General features: G+C 40.7%; 1 protein-coding gene across 1 annotated transcript in view; it reads left to right on the plus strand.

Annotated features, from left to right (window-relative positions):
* Positions 1–20,157, plus strand: part of man1a2 (mannosidase, alpha, class 1A, member 2) — a 210,450-nt gene that overhangs the window by 79,249 nt on the left and 111,044 nt on the right. Inside the window, exon 4 of the mRNA XM_034186132.1 lies at positions 15,979–16,075. Coding sequence (XP_034042023.1) covers positions 15,979–16,075 — 97 coding nt within the window. The remainder of the gene's footprint in view (positions 1–15,978; positions 16,076–20,157) is intronic.

Here is a 20,157-nt window from a genome sequence, read left to right on the forward strand (position 1 = left end):
CTCAGACTCACACTGAGTGTTTGACTTTTTAATTTTTGCTTTTTTGGGCAACACACAACACTTCACAAACACGGTAACTTAAAATAATTAAAAAAAATGACTGGGTCTTGCAACCTCCAGCTGAAATGCATCTGCTGAATTGCAGAGAAAGAGGGATAAAAAAATCAGGGACCAGTCCATCAACCTTTATTAAAAAAACTTAAAAATGGTTACATTTTACAAGTTGGAGAAAACAAAACAGAAAGCCACATCCCATCGCCATTTCAGCAAAATGTCAAGACTTTGGCGCAGTGGCATTGTGCCATTGCTTAGGGAGAGCCCTGGACTATTGATGTTTAAAAACCCAGAAATACTTTTTATCCGATTACTCGATTAATCACCAGAATAATCGATAGAATACTCGATTAGTAAAATAATCGATAGCTGCAGCCCTAAAGCAGACATTGCTGAATTTTGACTGGCATTGTCAATGAGAGAGTCAATGTTTTCCTACAGAGCTGTGGACTGTGACTGTAAAGTCCATATAACTTGATGGTCAAAACAGTCTTTTTTCACTATGCTCTAAGTGGTACCACTCTCTGGATGTATTGTTACAGGTACAGTCAGTCAGTCCAAAGTGAACTGCTGAGTTTATATATCTGTCATTAATGTATTCTTGACAGTTGTTTGTGTTTGACTGTACACAATTTTTCTCTCACCCCATGTGGAGTAGAGGAGCTGGTTAAGGTACCTTGACACTTGCATGCATTTAACCCCCACACTGTCACACATTTCATCATGCCAATGTGACCCCTTTGTCCTGCGGTATGCGGCGGTTTGTCTCGTTTGATGCTGCGTTATTTAAAATAATAATTTCATAACCGATGACATATTTGCTGTCGGAACTTGGCTGGTGAAACCATCTCTCATCGCTCCGGGAATCACAGAGAAATTATCTGCAGCTGCTGCTTCTCTTGTGTGCTTCATGACTATGGATGGGTTCCAATACTGACGTAATTCACGTATTGGAAAATACCCAATCAAACCGCGACATTTTCTGATACCGGAGAAGAGCCACTGTGAATCTTCTCAACTGTTGTTGTTTGCTCTTTGCTTGTTTACTGCTGAGCTGGAGGAGGGGAGAGGGAGGTTTTTGAAGCTAGGCTGTTTGAGAGAACTCTCTTCCGCAGTGCTCTAGCTGCAGTTAGCGGCAAATTTCTGCCCGGCTGTCTGATTGAAATTGTCTGTTCATCGAGCACAGATTTTTCAAAAAATTAAAATTAATGAATTGTTGCTGAAAATGTGTGCTAAAAAGTTAGCCGCTTCACTGTCCCGAGGCTGTCAAATGCTATGAAAATCCAGCTCAGCGTGCAGCCGAGGACGAACCGAACAGAGATTCTGTCTGCTGAAAGGGGAAAAAAATTTCCACTAAAATCCTGCACGTGAGCATCAATGATGATACACAAATTTTACAGTTGAAAGGCTTTGTGCTTCCAAAAGTTCAAAGTTTGCGCAGCACGAACACAGCGAGAAAAAGAAAGAGACAGAGGGAGTGCGAAAGTGAGTGTGTGAGAGAGAGAGAGAGACAGAGAGAGAGAGAGCAAACAAGAGACAGAAAGAGAGGGAGACAGAGAGAGAGAGAGAGCAAACAAGAGACAGACAGAGAGGGAGACAGAGAGAGAGAGAGAGCAAATGATAGACAGAAAGAGAGGGAAATGGAGAGAAAGAGGGAGAGAGACAGACAAAGACAGAGGACTTTATTTTTAGTCCGTAACACTTGCTTTGACAATGTAAACATATGTCTCCTGTGTCAGTAAAGCTCCATTGAAATTGAAAATTGAGAAGGAGAGACGGACAGAGAGAGAAAGAGCTGTCTTTTCTCTTTAACTCTATAAAAATAAGGCTGTAAAAGTCTGTAAAAAAAATAAAAGTGCTTAATTCTTTCACCAAAACAAATCTCGGCTTTCATCTTAGATGCACCTTCTGGCAAATTGTAGCTGAACATTCAGGTCTCCTTTTTAAGAAAATCCTCATATAAAATCAGCAATAATGATAATAATATTAAAGCAAACAGAGCTCTGGTATCGGATCGGAAAAGTATCGGTATCGGCAGATATCCACATTCAGGTATCGGGATTGGATCGGAAGTGAAAAATTGTGAATGGTTGCATCCCTAGTCATGACATGGAGAACGCATGTGGAATTGTCTGAAAGGTAATTACTTACAATATTTATATTGTAATGGCTTGGTAAAACAGTTGCATTTTCATTACTTCTTATGAATTAGATAATGTATCTGTAAAATTATGTTTATTGTGGATGTAACTTCTTGCCATAATCATTGAGATGCGCTGCGGAAATGAGACGCAATGACTCACAGTGACAGTGTTTTTGAATAGACTGTGCAATGTTCACGTCTTGCTCACAAAATTAATGCGTGCCAGAGATTTTGAACATTCAAACATTTTTTTTGCACACTTGGACACAGTCGCATACAGCTTGTTATGTGCAAACACCATAGCACATGCAAAAAAAAGTGCATGCTGATTTAGTAACAACTCACTAAGGATTGTGTCTCAAGTGTGCAAAATAGCAAACCTTTGCGTCATGGCTAGCATTCCCTTTGAGTCTACTGTGTGTGCTCATAAAGTCGTACGAAGCACTGCTTCATGACACTTGGGTTCACTGAATGTATGCTTTAAACATTGTTTGAAGAAGAGAGAAGTCTATTTAAGACTGGACAGGGGCGGTCTTGAACTGGGAACCTTCTGTTCTGGAAATGAGTGCAGTACACACTTGGCTACCACTGAACTGACTAATGCATTTCTGTATGATTTTGTTCCAGGTGTGCTGACTTTTTTGTGCTATGATGATAAATCCTGCTACTCTCATCAGATGGCAGCAGAATTTGATGGACATTCTGCCACCGTGTGTGCTGATCAAATAAATGCGAACGCTGATTATAAAGCCGCAAAACAACAAACATGTCTGTGTTCAACAAGGGAAACTACTACTCATTTAGACCTGATCAGGCAAAGATCATAAAACTTTTTTTGCCTAAACATTTTTTCTCAGGCAAAGCAAAGATCTGCTTGACTGAATTTCAGACAAAAATTTGTATGAGGCAGCCACTTCACATTTGTTTATGCGGGGAAAAGCCTGAATCAACTGCAGTATTCAGGTCATAGCAGTGGAGTCTGCCACAGCCTACACTATAAACCATTCTGCACTGTAGCAAATGCAAAATCAGAATCACCTTTATTGTCATTGCACAGTACAACATTACAATGAAATTTACATGTGCATCCCCAAAAACAATGCTCACACTCACACATAACTTATCCACACACACCCTCACATGCACACGCCTCCACACCCACCCCCACACATGCCTCCGTACCATTCTGGAGAATGGTGTGCCATAAAAACTGACTATAGAGGTTCCAAAAAGTTTGTCTCTAAAAGATACATAAGAATTTCATTAGAGACCACAATTGATTAGAAGCAGGTCTATAATCTGCTAATATCACCTTGTCCAAGTTAAGATTCTTAAGAAGTCTTACCACAACTTTAAAAAAAAGACTGTACTACGGTGCATTCAGAAAGTATTCACAGCACTTCACTTTTTCCACATTTTGTTATGTTACATCCTTATTCCAAAATGGATGAAATTAATTTATAATACCCCATAATGACAATGTGAAAAATGTTTTAAAAATTTTTGCAAATTTATTAAAAATAAAAAACTAAATAATCATCTGTACGTAAGTATTCACAGCCTTTGCCATGAAGCTCAAATTGAGCTCAGGTGCATCCTGTTTCTACTGATCATCCTTGAGATGTTTCTGCGGCTTTATTGGAGTCTACCTGAGGTAAATTCAGTTGATTGGATATGATTTGGAAAGACACACACCTGTCTACATATAAGGTCCCACAGTTGACAGTGCATGTCAGAGCACAAACCAAGCATGAAGTCAAATGAGTTGTCTGTCGCCCTCAGAGACAGGATTGTCTTGATTCACAAATCTGGGAAAGAGTACAGAAACGTTTCTGCTGCTTTGAAGGTCCCAATAAGCACAGTGGCCTCCATCATCTGTAAATGGAAGAAGTTCAGATCCACCAAGATTCTTCCGAGAGCTGGCTGCCCACCTAAACTGAGCCATTGGGGGAGAAGGGCCTTAGTCAGGGACGTGACCAAGAACCCAACGGTCACTCTGTCAGAACTCCAGCATTCCTCTGTGGAGAGAGGAGAACATTCCAGAAGGACAACCATCTCTGCAGCAATCCACCAATCAGGCCTGTATGGTAGAGTGGCCAGACGGCGTGAATGCAAGGCATCATGTTTGGAGGAAACCAGGCACCATCCCTACAGTGAAGCATGGTGGTGGCAGCATCATGCTGTGGGGATGTTTTTCAGAAACAGGAACTGGGAGACAAGTCAGGATTGAGGGAAAGATGAACGCAGCAACGTACAGTGACATCCTGGATGAAAACCTGCTCCAGAGTGCTCTTGACCTCAGACTGAGGTGACAGTTCATCTTTCAGCAGCACAATGACACTAAGCACACGGTCAAGATATCAAAGGAGTGGCTTCAGGACAACTCTGTGAATGTACTTGAGTGGAGCGCAGACCTGAATCCAATGGAACATCTTTGGAGAGATCTGAAAATGGCTGTGCACCGACGCCCCCCATCCAACCTGATGGAGCTTGAGAGATGCTGCAAAGAGGAATGGGAAGAGCTGCCCATAGATAGGTGCACCAAGCTTGTGGCATCATATTCAAGGAGACTTGAGGCTGTAATTACTGCCAAAGATGCATCAACAAAGTATTGAGCGAATGGTGTGAATACTTGTATACACATGATTTTTTTTTTTAAATAAATTTGAGAAAAAAAAAACAATTTGTTCATGTCGTCATCATGGGGTGTTGTGAGTAGAATTTTGAGGGAAAAAAAATGAATGTACTCAATTTGAAATAAGGCTGTAACATAACAAAATGTGGAAAAAGTGAAATGCTGGAATGCTGTATATTATTCAGTCACCTGAAAATACTTGTAATTAAGAACCAGCTTAATATATTTGATGAATAACTTACCTCACTGTCTTGTGAGACACCTGACTACAAGAATGTGACAACACCGTGGATAGAACAGTGAACTCAAGACTTTATTACACCTATTATGCAGTTTCATAAAACAGGACATGTACAACTGTGGATGAGTTTTTTTCAGGCTACTATCTTAAGCTGCATTATTGCACAGCTAATGGTAATGTGGTCAAATGGAAAAACCTCCCATCTGTGGTGTGCTGGCAGACTTTTGATCCCTTTGCACTCTATTTTGTAAAGACACTGCACACTTGCCTACTCAGGCATATTCAGCAATCACGAGCCCACAGATTTGACAAGTGTAGAAGCTGCATGATGCCGAGCTGTGTGCAAGTATTAATAAGTTAATTTTCTTGCTTAAATAAAGTAAAATTATAATTACATGCAATCAAGGCACATATCTCTGTGGCTTCTGGTGGGATTCAAACACAAGACTTTTCCCTCCCTAAACCAATGCTAGCAGGAACATATTTCAGTGCACACGTCACATATCTCCTCCAGCACTTTTTGTTTTTGTTTTTTAACCTTGTTACATATAGAAAATATGTTTACAGTGAGTCCCAGCTCACCCAGGCAGCATCTGCAGAAGAGATGACTCATGCAGGTTGTCTGGTTTAGACTGAGCTCTTGTCAGTGTCGAACAGGATCTCTTTATCCTACAGTGTTGTTGTTGTTGTTCTTGTTGCCTTCAGTCTTAGAAATAATTGTACTGACAGGCAGACCCACCACCATCAGGCCTCCTTGTGAGGAACAGCAGAAGTGAGCTGCTGAGGATTCAGCACACCCACTTCTTATGTCGACAGCACTGAGAATCCACGTCTGTTTCGGCTGATGCACAAAACGGCATTATGGGTAATTAAGCAAGGCACAGGCTTCTTGATGCACTGATGCTTTCCCCAACTGATACATAGCATAATATTGTCTCTGTTGCTGTATGGTACCGTTTGTTCCACCACCATCAGTGGTAAACTGTAAAGGTGAGCAGACACAGTTATCTGCACAGATCAGTCAACGTGGACGTTACAGTAAAACCAGGTACAGTAAAACCAGGCTTTAGGACCAAGTAGGGTCACCACTACCACTTTAAAGTCTGGTATAAAGCTATAGACTGTACCACCTGTTCTGTTTGATGTAGAATTACACTTGGAGAAGTAACATTTTAATGATGGTGGTCTATCTGCGTCTCCCTTTCTTTTTGGTGTTGTCACCTCAGATCCAATATTGATCTGCATGTTGCTTTGGTTATACGCCGGATGCCCTTCCTGACGTAAGTCCACATCACCTGGAGAATGGTCATGAGGGTTATTGAACTGGAAAACTTAAGTTTTGGAAACAAGTGCACAAACCACTTGGCCATTACATTAAATCTTTGATTTTCAATGAAACGCTGAAACGGTCCGACAACTACTCATTATTTAAGCGCGCACACATGTGTGTATGTATCTTATGTACTGATTATGTAGCTAAGCATGATATCTATGGAGTGCATAACATTTGGTATTCACAAATTTTCACTGGATCCTGTGTCTTAGTTACTTGTATTAGCGCTTACTTTTTATGCTTTTTTCATTTTAAATTGGCACTTAAAAATTGATTTATGCTACAGTCACATTAGTTACAAACGACAGCTACACACAGTTAGCTTTGTCACTTGATGGCCATTCCCAGTGCGTGCCAGCTACATCTCCATAAGGATGTCTTGTAAATTGCTTCAGTTTTTGTCTGGTTACAAAAACAGTTTTTAGTTTCAGGAGTGTTATTTCTTGCTAACTTTTGCAAACTATATGACAAACATCTAATGGCCCAGTTACACAGCAATGACAATTCCTGAACGAAGGGGGGGGGCACAAAGTCAATTCGTCGAGAAAACGTTGACGAATGAGCCAACGGATTCCCATCACCGAATAGCCTGCGAATCAAGAGTGCAAAAGGAACGAAGGAGGAACGAGACAAAACCAAAGCTAACGTTGACCTTGCTTTAGATGAAATTTTCACGATCACGTGAATGACAACTAAACAGCTATCACTCACCAGCCTGGTAGGTGGCGGTAAATGGTGCAAGCGAGCCACAAATGTTTGAAACGTTTGTACATAGTTGATGAAACTTTCTTAACGCTGTTGTTACTGTACTTTCAGTTTGTCAAGGCTTTAGTTATTGATTCAATCAGCTGTCATTGCGTTTGTTCAATACATCAGACTTGTGAGGTTGAGCGAAGTGCAAATGAAGTCAAACGAAACGCTAACATTACAAAAACTAAGCAAACAATAAGAAACCATCAAGAACAACAGAAAAACGAAATACAAATACAAATTGAGGTTTTCGGCGGCATTCGTTCAAATGTTTCGACAGTTTAAAAATCCTGAAGCACCCTTTGCAGGAACGAAACTGCGAAAGTTAAATGAGGCCAATGAAAGTCGAGATTTCTTGTTTCATTTGGGCTAATTTTTGATCCTGCGTTGTCCTTTGATCTCCACATTAGAGACATTACAAGGACTGCCTTCTTCCATTTGCGAAATATAGCGAGGATTCGTCCTATTCTGTCTATGGCTGATGCTGAGACTTTGATTCATGCGTTTGTCTCTTCTAGATTGAACTATTGTAATGCTCTATTCTCTGGCTTACCGCAGTCCAGGATCAGGTGTCTTCAATTGGTTCAGAATGCTGCTGCCAGACTTTTGACACGGAGCAGAAAGTTTGACCACATTACGCCAATCTTGGCGTCCTTGCACTGGCTTCCTGTTTCTGCAAGATCGGATTTTAAAGTACTGATTTTAGTTTATAAAATTGTTCATGGACTTGCACCTCCCTATCTGGCTGACTTGATAAGCCCCTATGTACCAGCTCGGGCCCTGCATTCTCAAGGTGCAGGACTTCTGTGTGTTCCCAGGGTGAATAAAAAGTCTGCCAGTCACAGAGCTTTTTCCTATCGTGCCCCAGCTCTGTGGAACTATCTGCCGGCACACATTCGGCAGTCGGACACTGTGGAGACCTTTAAATCACGTTTAAAGACTCATTTATTTTCCCTGTTTTATCATTAGTGTTATGATGTGTTTTTAATCTTGTATTCTTTTACTGCTGTCTTTCTTTTATGGTTGTTTTTATTGTGTTTTAAATTTTTAATTGTTTTTTATGTTGTGAAGCGCCTTGAGACGATTTTGTCGTGAGTTGGCGTTATATAAATTAATAAATTTGATTTGATTTTGCTTCATTGCCCTTTAAGTGCTGTGTGACTGGGTCATTAGATTTATACAGAAACGGCTGTTTTGAAGCGTTTTCCACCATCTTGGATTGTTCAAACAACCATCAAATCAAATCAGTTTTATTTATATAGCGCCAAATCACAACAAACAGTTGCCCCAAGGCACTTTATATTGTAAGGCAAAAGCCATACAATAATTACAGAAAAACCCCAACGGTCAAAATGACCCCCTGTGAGCAAGCACTTGGCGACAGTGAGAAGGAAAAACTCCCTTTTAACAGGAAGAAACCTCCAGCAGAACCAGGCTCAGGGAGGGGCAGTCTTCTGCTGGGACTGGCTGGGGCTGAGGGGAGAGAATCAGGAAAAAGACCGTCTGACGTTATACTGCCTATTCACGCTGATTGGTACTTGCCGTATCGTGCCGCTCAGTATTTGCATAAAATATACTTAAGGTATATTTTGACCCTGCCTAACTGGTGACAGACCGACCATTGTCGCTTATCGCTACAAAACAGCCACTGTGATTGAAAATGAATGGTAAGTTGTCCCTTTGCTTCTGTCGCTTGCTGTCATGTAGCTAATGTGACCACACAGTGAGAATCCTATTGGATGTTCCATCCTTAGTAAGCATGAAGCTGGTCAGTTCAGTGTATTTTCATCTCTGCTTCGAATCATATTGTAACAATGTGAAAATAATTTTCTTAATTTTACATTTTTATTTTCCAACTGAATCATTTTGTTTGAATTTCTTAAAGTTATCTATAATCATTTTGTAATGTGGCTGTAGGAGTTCATCACTCAGTCCTTTGGCCGGTTGTGAACAAATTTTCCTCTCTTTCCCCTTGGAGAGTTCAAAACGCTGTTATGGCAAGAGATATCAGATATATTCAGAATCCATCACAGAAGTATGTGGCTTAATGTGCAATTAGTATTCCAAGGTCCTTTAAATAAGCAGTTTGTCAACATCGTCAAATGCCCAGGACTGTAGCAGTGTCCTTGGCATATGGGTCAATGAGAATTTGATGAAGCATCTAATCAACACAGCTCAAAGAGAGACAGAGCCAGCTCGAAAGTGTCTATGTCACAGCATGTGATAATGTAATTCATAATGTTGTGCATATGCATGGAGTGCATCATGGAGAGGTGTTGGGATTAGAACACAGTGGAAGTCCTGGCCCTTGATGAGTGTGACTGCATTCCCATTACAAGCAGACAGATGTAGAAATTCTTCTTCACATGATGGAATAGAGACACAGTCAGTTATGCAGGTAGGCAGGTTACAAGACCAACAGATTTGCTATGGTCCAAAAGTATTCAGGTTAGGGGGCATGTGCTGTTGGTGCAAGTCGCTGCATCCACCACATGACACAACCATCTTGGATGGCAACCACCCAGGGAGACAGCTGGGTCCATGTCCATCTCTAAAAGCAACTGTGTATCTGCTGCAGCCAAGTGAAGTGTGGGTGTCCCCTTGGTCTTCTCCAGCACGTGGCATCCTCAAAAATGAGGCTCCTGCATGCTGCCTGCTGCAAAATGTCATAGGTGGCGTTCTGTGACCATGCAAGTGGTGATCCTCATGTTGGCTTGTTAGTAAGCTTATTATTCAGAAGTGGATGTTTCCAAACTGATCAGGCTACAATGTATCCCTGATGCATGCTAGTCATTCACTGGTTAAAAAGTCAGAAAGTGATGCAGCTGATACATCACCTGGTTGTGTTGTGATGTTATTTTCCTAGAATGGAGTTGTTGACCTAGGTGTCAGGCCTGTCAGAGTCATGGATCCAATCTCCAATTCTGCACCCTGCTTCTGGTGCATTTTCAGCCATAAAAGTGCTAAAAATTTTGTTGAGCCTTAAGCCCCTTTCACATCGGGCCTGCGTAGAGTTGCATTGTGCTGCATATCGCTTACGGGCTGTCATAAAAAAAAAAAAAGCTGCTCGCAGAGGGAAGCTTGGCCTGCCTCTTCTTCTTCTTCTTTGGTTTTGAAGCTTCACTGCCAGCAAAGTTCAGCAGGGAATAAAATGTAGCAATGCGGGTATGTACTGATTTAAAAAACAAACAAACAAACAAAAAAACAAAAATGATTTTTCACCAGACTATCGTAGGGTAGCGTACAATTTGCATAGACATGATATCAGGTAGCATACAATTGGCTCTAGGCATGATGTACAGTAGCGTAGTGTTGCATAGACTTGCATAGCGCACTGCATCCAGTGCTGTACATCGAATGTCTGCAAAAAAATTAATGTTTAATAATAAATTTTTTGCATCCATTTCGTGGACTCCTTTGCATCCCCCGTCATGTAGGGCTGCATAAGCTCGGCATAGTCAGTAGGCCACATTACGCAATTCTACGTTGGCCCGGTGTGAAAGGAGCTTTATAGGCAAAAGCCACTTAGGACAGTCAATAATATGTTCTCAATAGAGGAGTTTTTAACTGTACACATTTTCTAATGAGCCATTGTTGAGTCTTTTAGATGCTACTTGGCTTCTTTAATACAGAATCCACAATTATACCATTCAGTTTAATAGGAAAGTGTGTCCAAATGTTTGACAGTAGTATCTACTGCACATGCAGGTGAACACAGAGGCCAGTTAGAAAACAATATACAATTATAGACTTTTGATGTGTACCTGTGATTATGCGGATCTGGTCAGGATGGAATTCACCGAGGCCTACACCGAAATCAAAAGTCTATAACTGCTTTATTATGTGGTAAACAAGAAAATTGGGAGTTTGTCAAACATACTAAAACTGAAAAATCAATCTCAAGTTTTAACTCTTTATTATTACTGTCATACTGCACCAACTGGCATCCCATCGATCAACTGGAGATGCCTGTTAAGTCCGTGACGAAGAGTCATCAGGCTTGTTTTCTTATAAAGTTTGCCATTTGCCTGTCTAGCTTCTGGGTAAAATCGACCGAGTGTTCTGTCAAGCATCTGTCTGTCATAAGTTTCAAAGTTGGGCGCATGTCCCTTTTCAGTGACGTACTTGTGAAACAGGTTGGCTGCTGACTGTGTAGTTCTGCAGGTGTTCTTCGCATCTTTTTCGTGTAAAATTCATTTTAAGTCAGCGTCGCTAACAGACGCAAACCTGTCTTCTGCCATCTTGTCAACAAACTGACAGCCAATTTTATTTTGTAGTGTTATTTTGTGTGAACAATGATGATTATGAATTGAATTGTGACATAACATCAGTTATGAGATTTTGGTCATGTGGTGCATTTATGTAGGCATGATCCAGCACATAGGATAACGGCCAAGGATACACCCACGTGTCACCTGATAAATGGCTACTTTATAGAGCTGAAGATGTACCAGTTGTCTGCCTGGGTTGTTGCCACTTCAGGCCTGAAATCTAGGAATGGATGTACACTCACTGGCCACTTTATTAGGTACACCTGTTCAGTTGCTTGTTAACACAAATGGCTAACCAGCCAATCACATGGCAGCAATTCAGTGAAATTAGACATCTAGATGTAGTTCAGATGACTTGAAGTAAAAAAAAATCAAGCATCACAGTGGGAAAGAAAGGGGGTTTAAGTGACATTGAATGTATCATGGTTGATGGTGCCAGATGGCCTGGTCTGAGTATTTCAGAAGCTGCTGATCTACTGGGATTTTCGCATACAACCTTATCTAGGGTTTCCAGAGAAGGGTCCAGAAAAGATATCCAGTGAGCAGCAGTTGTGTGGAGAAAAATGCCTTGTTGAGGTCAGAAGAGAATGGGCAGACTAGTTGAATGGGTGACTGTGTGATGCTACCATGTCAGTATGGACATGTTTCCAGTACTTTGTTGAATCTATGCCACAAAGAAATTAATGATGTTCTGAAGGCAACAGGGGTTCAACCCAAAACAAGCAAGATGTACCTAATAAAGTGGCCGGTGAGTGTACATTACCAACAGGGTTCCGATTGAAGTCTAACAAGGCATTGGATTATTAATCTAACAATAAGGCCTTAATTGGCATTAAAATGTCTTAAATCAGTCTTTCAAAACTTTTATAAGTGCAGTGACACTGGAAGTATAATATTGAATATTTTCTTGTTTATTGCTCCGCCCCTGACAGTAAACTGAATATATTTGGAGTATGGACAACACAAGACTTGAAGACTTTATCTTTGGCTCTGGGATGATGTTATAGGTTAATCAATTATGAAAATAATCATCAGCTTTCGCCCTAGTATCTATAACAGGTTGGCCATTACATTAAGGGTACAAGGTCAGTTGAGTAGAGGCGACATTTACTGCTCTTCATTGAAATGAAAACAAAATAAAATTCCCCCAGTGAATGTATGTCAGTGTCAGTATCGGCCAAAATGAGTCTGAAAGTATTGCCTTGGTGAAATTTGAGTGACATCCATCTCTAATTTCGGGATCTGATTGAAATCACAAAACAAAATATCCTTCTCTACATGCTGTTTCTTGCCCCAATATGCTGAACATGAATGCACCATGTGTCCTTTGAGCCAGAAGGTTGAGAGAGTATTGAAGAATGGGATTGGAGGGGATAGACTGGTGCTCCCAGAAATTAGATGTACCATGAAATGTGCTTCTTAGTTTCTTTCATTTCCAAAGCCTTGATCAGGTGGCCACCAAACCCAGTTCTGGCTCTGTCTGGCTATCTGTCTTTCTGTCTCTCTCCATCTGTCTGTCTGTCCTCATATTAACTACATTTCAGAGGCTGCATGTCTAGATGTTTCCTAAACCTAGAAACAGAAGTAAATATGATTGGGTCAGTGCCAGCACGGTTTCTGTCATTATTGTCCTGATAATACTGATGTGACATGGTGATAGGCGTGTAGACACGGGGGCACAGATGGTCTGGCAGATGGGCTGGGAGAAAGCCTGCCAAATGGACAATGAGGACGACATTATCAGACACCCACAGACACAGTCAGGAAATGACGTGCACACCAACTGGAAATCTATTTTTGAGCTTGTTGCCTTTTCACTTGAGTGAACTTCTGGAGGAAGAGTAAAGGTTTGAAGTTAAAGAGAGCAGTCGTGCTTCAGCATTAATGGATGGATGAATGAATGAAAGGGGATTGGTCTTAAAAAGTTGAGAAACGTCTAAAGATGGAATGCTCTCCCTCTTGTCACAGGGTTTCACTGTTGTGCATCGCTGCGTGAACACACAGACCCATTCTAATCCAGTTCCATCATTTGCACAGTTTATTTTTCTGTAGGTAATTTGGTAAAGCAGCGAGCCGTCTCTCCAACAGCAGTCAAGGCGCGGCGTAATCCATCAAATGTGAAAATCCCTCACACGTGAAACGGTAATTCTGTATCAGAATCCACATCAATACTTTCGTACTGTAGCTTAAATTCACCCATTTCGGTGGCGACACTTGACTTTCTTTCACTCTGAGCTAACAGCGCTAACAGCTAGCAGAGCGCACGAGCGGTGTTCTGCCGAATTGTGAGTCTTGAAAGTTCCGCGTCCTGACAATACTGCGCATGCGCTGTTCCATGCGGAGTACAGGAATGACTTTCAACAGTAATGACATCTCATCAGAATGCCGGTCAGGGAGCGGAGTAATGCATCTTTGGACACCGGTCTAATATTTTGTTCCGTTCCACAGATATTATACGCCTGATTATGTAACACAATTAACCAATCAGATTCGTGGAAAAAATGTAACTAGATTAGATTAGATATATTTACTTGTGCTCCCTGTCTTTGCTGAGGGCTTCTTTGACACAACAGGTTTTTGTAGTGTACTTTTTTGGTTTGTTTTTGAATGTGTGATGACTGGATAGTACTGTATTTAAAATGCAGTTACTTTTTGTTGCATATATATATATATGGATTATTTGGTTAAATTAGTTTAATTTCAGTGTCGCAAGTCAGTTTGACCCCTGACTTGGCGGGCATGGCAAGTGACTCTGGGGCTAAGTGTAGAGTCCTGAAAAGTATATTGAGGTATTTTAGTGTCAGCCTTTGTCAGTGGAAACATGAAATATTTTGTGCACTTTTTGTTTTTTTACTTGTAGCAGCAAAAGTGTCGTGATTAATCAAATCTTTATTTTTTCATTGGAAGTCTTCCTTTAATATGCAAGTAATACAAAATGCAACCAATTGTTTTAACCATGTCAAGCTGTGATCTCTTCTGTATAGCCCCTCTCACACAGAATGGGTTCACAACTCGCAACAAGCACGTCATACAATGCCACATGACACCCCGGGGTGTGACAAGTGTTTTGATCTTGTCCAAAACACTCACCAATCAATTCCACTCATCACGTGGTCCCCTCTTACGTGCCATGAACTCTCCACACATACACTGTCTGTGTGACAGGCCGGAACACGCCAGGTTGTCCAGAAACTCCAAATCCATGATTAAATGAAAGAAAACAGAAGCAAAGTTGATAAACAGTGGCCAGGAAGCAGCAGGCAACATGCTACGTTAAACGTCACTGAACGTGCACACATGCAGCGGTGACATGGCACACACCCCAATACCAGTGATTGCTGGCGTGCTTATCTCTGAAAGTAAACCACTGCCATTGTTGATCACTATGGCTGTCTGACTGAGTCCTCAGTTTCTGGTCTGGACAGCGATGCCACTTGTGCTTTTGCTCCAACTAACAGTCACTGTTACTGCACCATTTATCAAAAGCTCCATCTTCCACAAACAGAAAACTCTGTAGCAGCTTCAGGTATCTGCACTCTGGAAGGTGTTTTTTAACAGCGCAAGTTAAAGGTAGGAAAAACGACCAGTTTATATGGATGAAAGGCTAAAATGGAGAGGTAGCTAATCGTGCACATTCAAGAACGTATTAGCATAGATAGCTGCGGGGGTTGCTGGTTCAATAAAATAGGGACCCGATGTCTCAGCTCTTAAAATGTGCAACACAGCACGATAGACTGGTTCTCACTGACTGAATACAAACACAAAATCCTTGGCAATAAATGCTGCAGTAGATTATAATTCACTTTGCCCTTTCTGAGTTTGGTGGTACTTACTTGCTCAATGACTCTATCATCAACCAGCTCTTTTTTTCCTGTTACATTTGGAAATGTGTTGTATGATTTGTCATGTTTGTCATCTTTAAAAAATTTTTTAGTACAGTTTGATACAGCCTGCTCAATGTGTATGCTGGTTATACAGCCGCAAATAGGAGTTTTACGGCTCCGCTAACGCGTCGTCATAAAACGGCTAGTTGCGACCGTATAACAGCATGAGCGTCCGCAAATCATCAGACACAAGGGGGTTATTCCCATTCTAATTCAATTCCATCCTTTGCACGATTTATTTTTCTGTAGGTAATTTGGTCGGCGAGGCTTACCGTCGAGCCGAGGCAGCGTTACTCCAACAGCAGTCAGGGTGTGGAGTAATCCATCAAACGTGAAAATCCATCAAATCCATCACATGTGAAATGGTAATTCACATTTGGTAATTCACGCAGTTGTGTGGATGACAGGAATGAAATTCGACAGGAATGACATCTCGTCAGAACACCGGTCAGGGTGCGGAATAATACATCCAAATGTGAAATGGTCGAATATTTTGCCACCGTTACCTCGATACTATACGGTCTGAAATCTCACACGATTAACCAATCAGATTCACAGAAAAATGTAATTGGATTAGAATCTGCCTTTTTCCCCTCATGACCATTGCGCTGTGAACACTGAGAAAATGACTGATTGATTGATTGATTCTTATTGTTTATATTTACAGATGACGAAGCACGCCTGGGATAGCTACAGACAGTACGGTTGGGGTCACAATGAACTGAAGCCTCTTGCCAAGAAGGGACATTCCACAAACATCTTCGGTAAGACAGACAAACCTCAATTTCCTACTGCTGTGTCTTAGTAGTCTTCTCACAGTTTTAAGGCACACACATGCACAGAGATAATCGAGGTGCTCCTCACATTCATGCACACTTGGGCACACACTATTTCTGCTATGAACATGACTACAAATTGGTGTTTCAAGTAGGAGGTGAATCATCAAACAAATGTTAACAAAGTGAACATAATAATAATAATATAATAAGAATATTTATTGTTGTTGTTGTAACTATTTATATAGTAGTATTTGTACCAGCTGTAATTCAAAGTATACGGTTGTGCATAATCAAACAACATGAATTTGACAGTATAAAACAGTAAAACCTATTGTAAGAATGAAACCTAAAATCTAAGTTCATAATATAAAATACTACACACTATAGAAACAACACAGGTCAAATACATACAAAACCAAGATGTCCTACTCATAACATTTATTTTGAGGAGAACAGATGTGTCTTCAGTCTGCATTTAAAAGACTCAGCAGAATCCAACTGCCTTATCTGTATGTAGATTATTCCATGGAAAGAAAACAGCCTGTGGCTTACGATCTTCTTTACGTCAGGCACCCACAGGAATCCTTTGCTGTGAGGTTTTTCTAGGTCTACAAAGTCGGAGGGTGCTAATCCATTTAAAATTTTATTATAAGTTAACAATGATGCCGTAAAGTCAGATCTCACATGAACAATGAGCCAATGAAGCAAGGCTAAAACTGGGATAATATGGCCAAGTTCCTGATCTTGGGTAGCAGCATTCTGTACCAAATGAAGACCTCTAATATTAGTGAGCGGAAAAAAAATTCTAGTCATCACTTGTAGATGAACTAAATGCATGTACCAAGATCTCAGCATCAGCCATGGACACCATTTAGCTAAGACCAGGTTGCAGTGTTGGTGACTTTTCAGATTTCAGAAGTAGGAAATTACATCACCTCCAAATCGCAACTAAAACAACGCATGCCAAGATCTTTATATGAGAGAGATGATTGGGTTTTTGGGCATGTGAAATTGTGTGTCTTCAACATAGCAGTGGAAATCAACTTCTAATTAGTAATGAGAAGAACCATAATCCAAGCTGTGTGTTTGAGACTGGCCAGACTTACCTGGGTACAGCCTTTCGTAAGCTGTTTATCTTTTACAGCTCAGGAAGAAACTGGATAATATCATGTTAATTATTTTCCAAATAAACCTTAGTTAGTCCTTGTGACTTTACTGTTTTTGATATTATCTCGCATCATATGGTGTCACAAATTGTGGAAAAAGTGCAAAAGTTACGACATGTTTCTTTGCTGTCAACAAGGCTGTTTAAGGACTTGTGGTCTTTGTTTGGACTGATCCTCTATGTATCATTAACAACTGGTTCTGTTCCTGCATGTGGTTAAACCAATTCATAAAAATCACAATTTAGATCAGGGTTTGTTGACAAATTGTCTAATATTTCATATGCCCTACTGCTCTAAAATTCTTCAAAAAGTTGTTTCAGAGCAGCTAGTGAACTATCATGTTGACTAGGGCTGCCACGACTAGTCGACTAGTCACGACTACATCGACTGCTGAAACCATTTGCTTTGAACCTTGAACCAATGAAGCAGTGCGTTGATCTGCTGCTTCATTGGTTCTTTGCTTCGCTCCTCTTCAGAAGCAGCAACTCCAGTTCTTACCCCTCTCATACCCATTAAAATATGTCAATCATGAGTCACCTTTGTGTAGATTAAAGTGACTAACTGGGACTCCTGTCTTGTTGCGAGAAAGAAACAAGAATCGTCCTCCTTTCCGTTGCTCCAAACGCTGCGCCACCGAGTCCAGTTAGAAAGATGGAGTCCGCTTGGAATTAATAACTTCAAAGCGAATCGCTGTTTAAATCAAATGACACCTCTTTCCAAACGGTGTAATACAAACAAACTGCAATCGATCAGAATGTTTTTTTTTCCCCCTCCCAAAATGAGATGTCCTGGCTGACGTGCAGCAGCCCAAGACTGTATGGCTGCAGATCTGCAGACTTCAGCAGCCAGCTGAGCTCAGCTCAGACGTATGGAGTGACATCCATGCCGTTAATGTCTGAAAGGAAATGCTTTTGACAAAAACTACAGATTTTTTTCTATGTCCAGAGATCAAGGATCCACCATGTAGAGTTTATTTGTGTCCAGAGATCAAGGATCCAGTGACCAATTTCATATTTATGTACTTTAAGACTCAATAAAATGTTGTTGACATAGAAAACCTGTAAAGCCTACTTGTAGCACACAGAAAATACACAGGAGGTATTGATAAGGGAATCGGTAAGCAGTCGGATTGATAGGCGGAATTGGTAATGATATCGATAAAATGTGAGAAGCTGCAATTTGATCCGAATAATCGACTAATTACAAAAATAATCGTTGACTAATCGACTATCAAAATAGTAGTTTGTGGCAGCTCTAATGTTGGCAATGCCCTTTTTAAGCCATTGCATTTGGCCTTTAGAGCATACCAACCTATGCAGACAGTGCTTACGAAGATGGTAAACTATATTTTACTGGTCAGATATCACTACACTACTGCTTATGCTCAATGTTAGTGCCACATTTGACACAGTAGAGTGTCATATATTGTTAGATAGGCTTGAAAACTCCATTGGTATTACTTCTCAGATTCTGTCTCGGTTGACATCATACTTACCACCAATATCAAGGGGTTTTGTACGGTGCCTCCGGAAAGTATTCACAGCGCATCACTTTTTCCACATTTTGTTATGTTGTTCTTTCAAAAAATCTTTTATACCAAATCCCGTCACCATAATGAACTCAAAAAAGTGACCACTCCACAAATTAAACCTGAACTGCTTTACTTCTGTTTTATTTGATTTTATTAGATCTTATTGTACGTTTTATTTATCTTACTAGGTCTTGTTCTACTTCTTCCTTTACTTCCATGTATTTTATGTATCTTATTTTTGTTTTATTCGTGTGTTTGTATGACTGTTTTATGACTGTTGTCTTTTTTGTGCTGGTGAGCCGAAGACAATTTTCCACATCGGTGGACAATAAAGAATTATTCTATTCTATTCTATTCTACACCCTTATGTCAGTGGAGCAAAACCTCTGTCACACCTTGACGATTTAGCCAGCGTATGCCGTATGTATTAAAAACTCTGAAATAGGCCTGAAACAGTTAGTTGAGTAACTTGAATAATTTGATTGCAAAAAATCTTCGAGGCAAATTCTGTGTTTTGAAGCTTCGTTTAACATTGTAGTACACATGCCAGGCCTGTATGTGGTGCTGTAACGTCCGCAGACAAAACCTGAAGAAGACTAGGGCCTGCCTATAAACCGTAAAGTAAGTCCCTTCGGCTGCTCCCTTGTTTTCACTCGGGGTTGCCACAGCAAATCCAAGGTGGATCTGCATGTTGATTTGGCACAAGTTTTACGCCGGATGCCCTTCCTGACGCAACTCCACAGTACATGGAGAAACGTGAACCGGGAACCTTCTGCACTGAAACCAAGTGGACTAACCACTTGGCCACCACCCCTGCCTATAAACCATGAAAATGCTAATAAAATTAGCTCCTAAAGCTACAGTTTTCCAACGTGACACACAGAGTAAAATTAAGCCTTTTAAGAGAAAGAGGGTCCACGCTGATCATCTGAAATAGACTGACTGCGCATTTAAAGTGAGGCTGTGTGTGTCTATTATTTAAAAAAAAACACACGGTCCCCTCTACGTGGGGAGTGACTTGACCTGGCGGCCGGCTGCTGTCTCTCTCTGCCTGGCGTGAACAGAGGGATCAGCACTTGTGTGATCAGCACTCGTGTCTATGGCCTACATGGCCATAGACACAACGTCAGTTCCAACTTGAAAAATTCATGAAAATTTGAAACAAAATAGCAGGTTAAACAGTAACAATTTAACACTTTTAATATTATTCTGCACAAGTGTTATTGACATGCTTGACAATGAATAGCACGTAAATAAGTAACACAAAAAGTCATGTACAAAGTAAGTTCAAGCATAAACATGTTCAAACAAAAACTAAAATGCAAAAAAAAGTTGTAAACTAATGCTAATTTTGTGTAGTCTTACTGTTC

This window comes from Thalassophryne amazonica, chromosome 14, assembly GCF_902500255.1.
Source record: "Thalassophryne amazonica chromosome 14, fThaAma1.1, whole genome shotgun sequence".
Lineage (NCBI taxonomy): Eukaryota > Metazoa > Chordata > Actinopteri > Batrachoidiformes > Batrachoididae > Thalassophryne > Thalassophryne amazonica.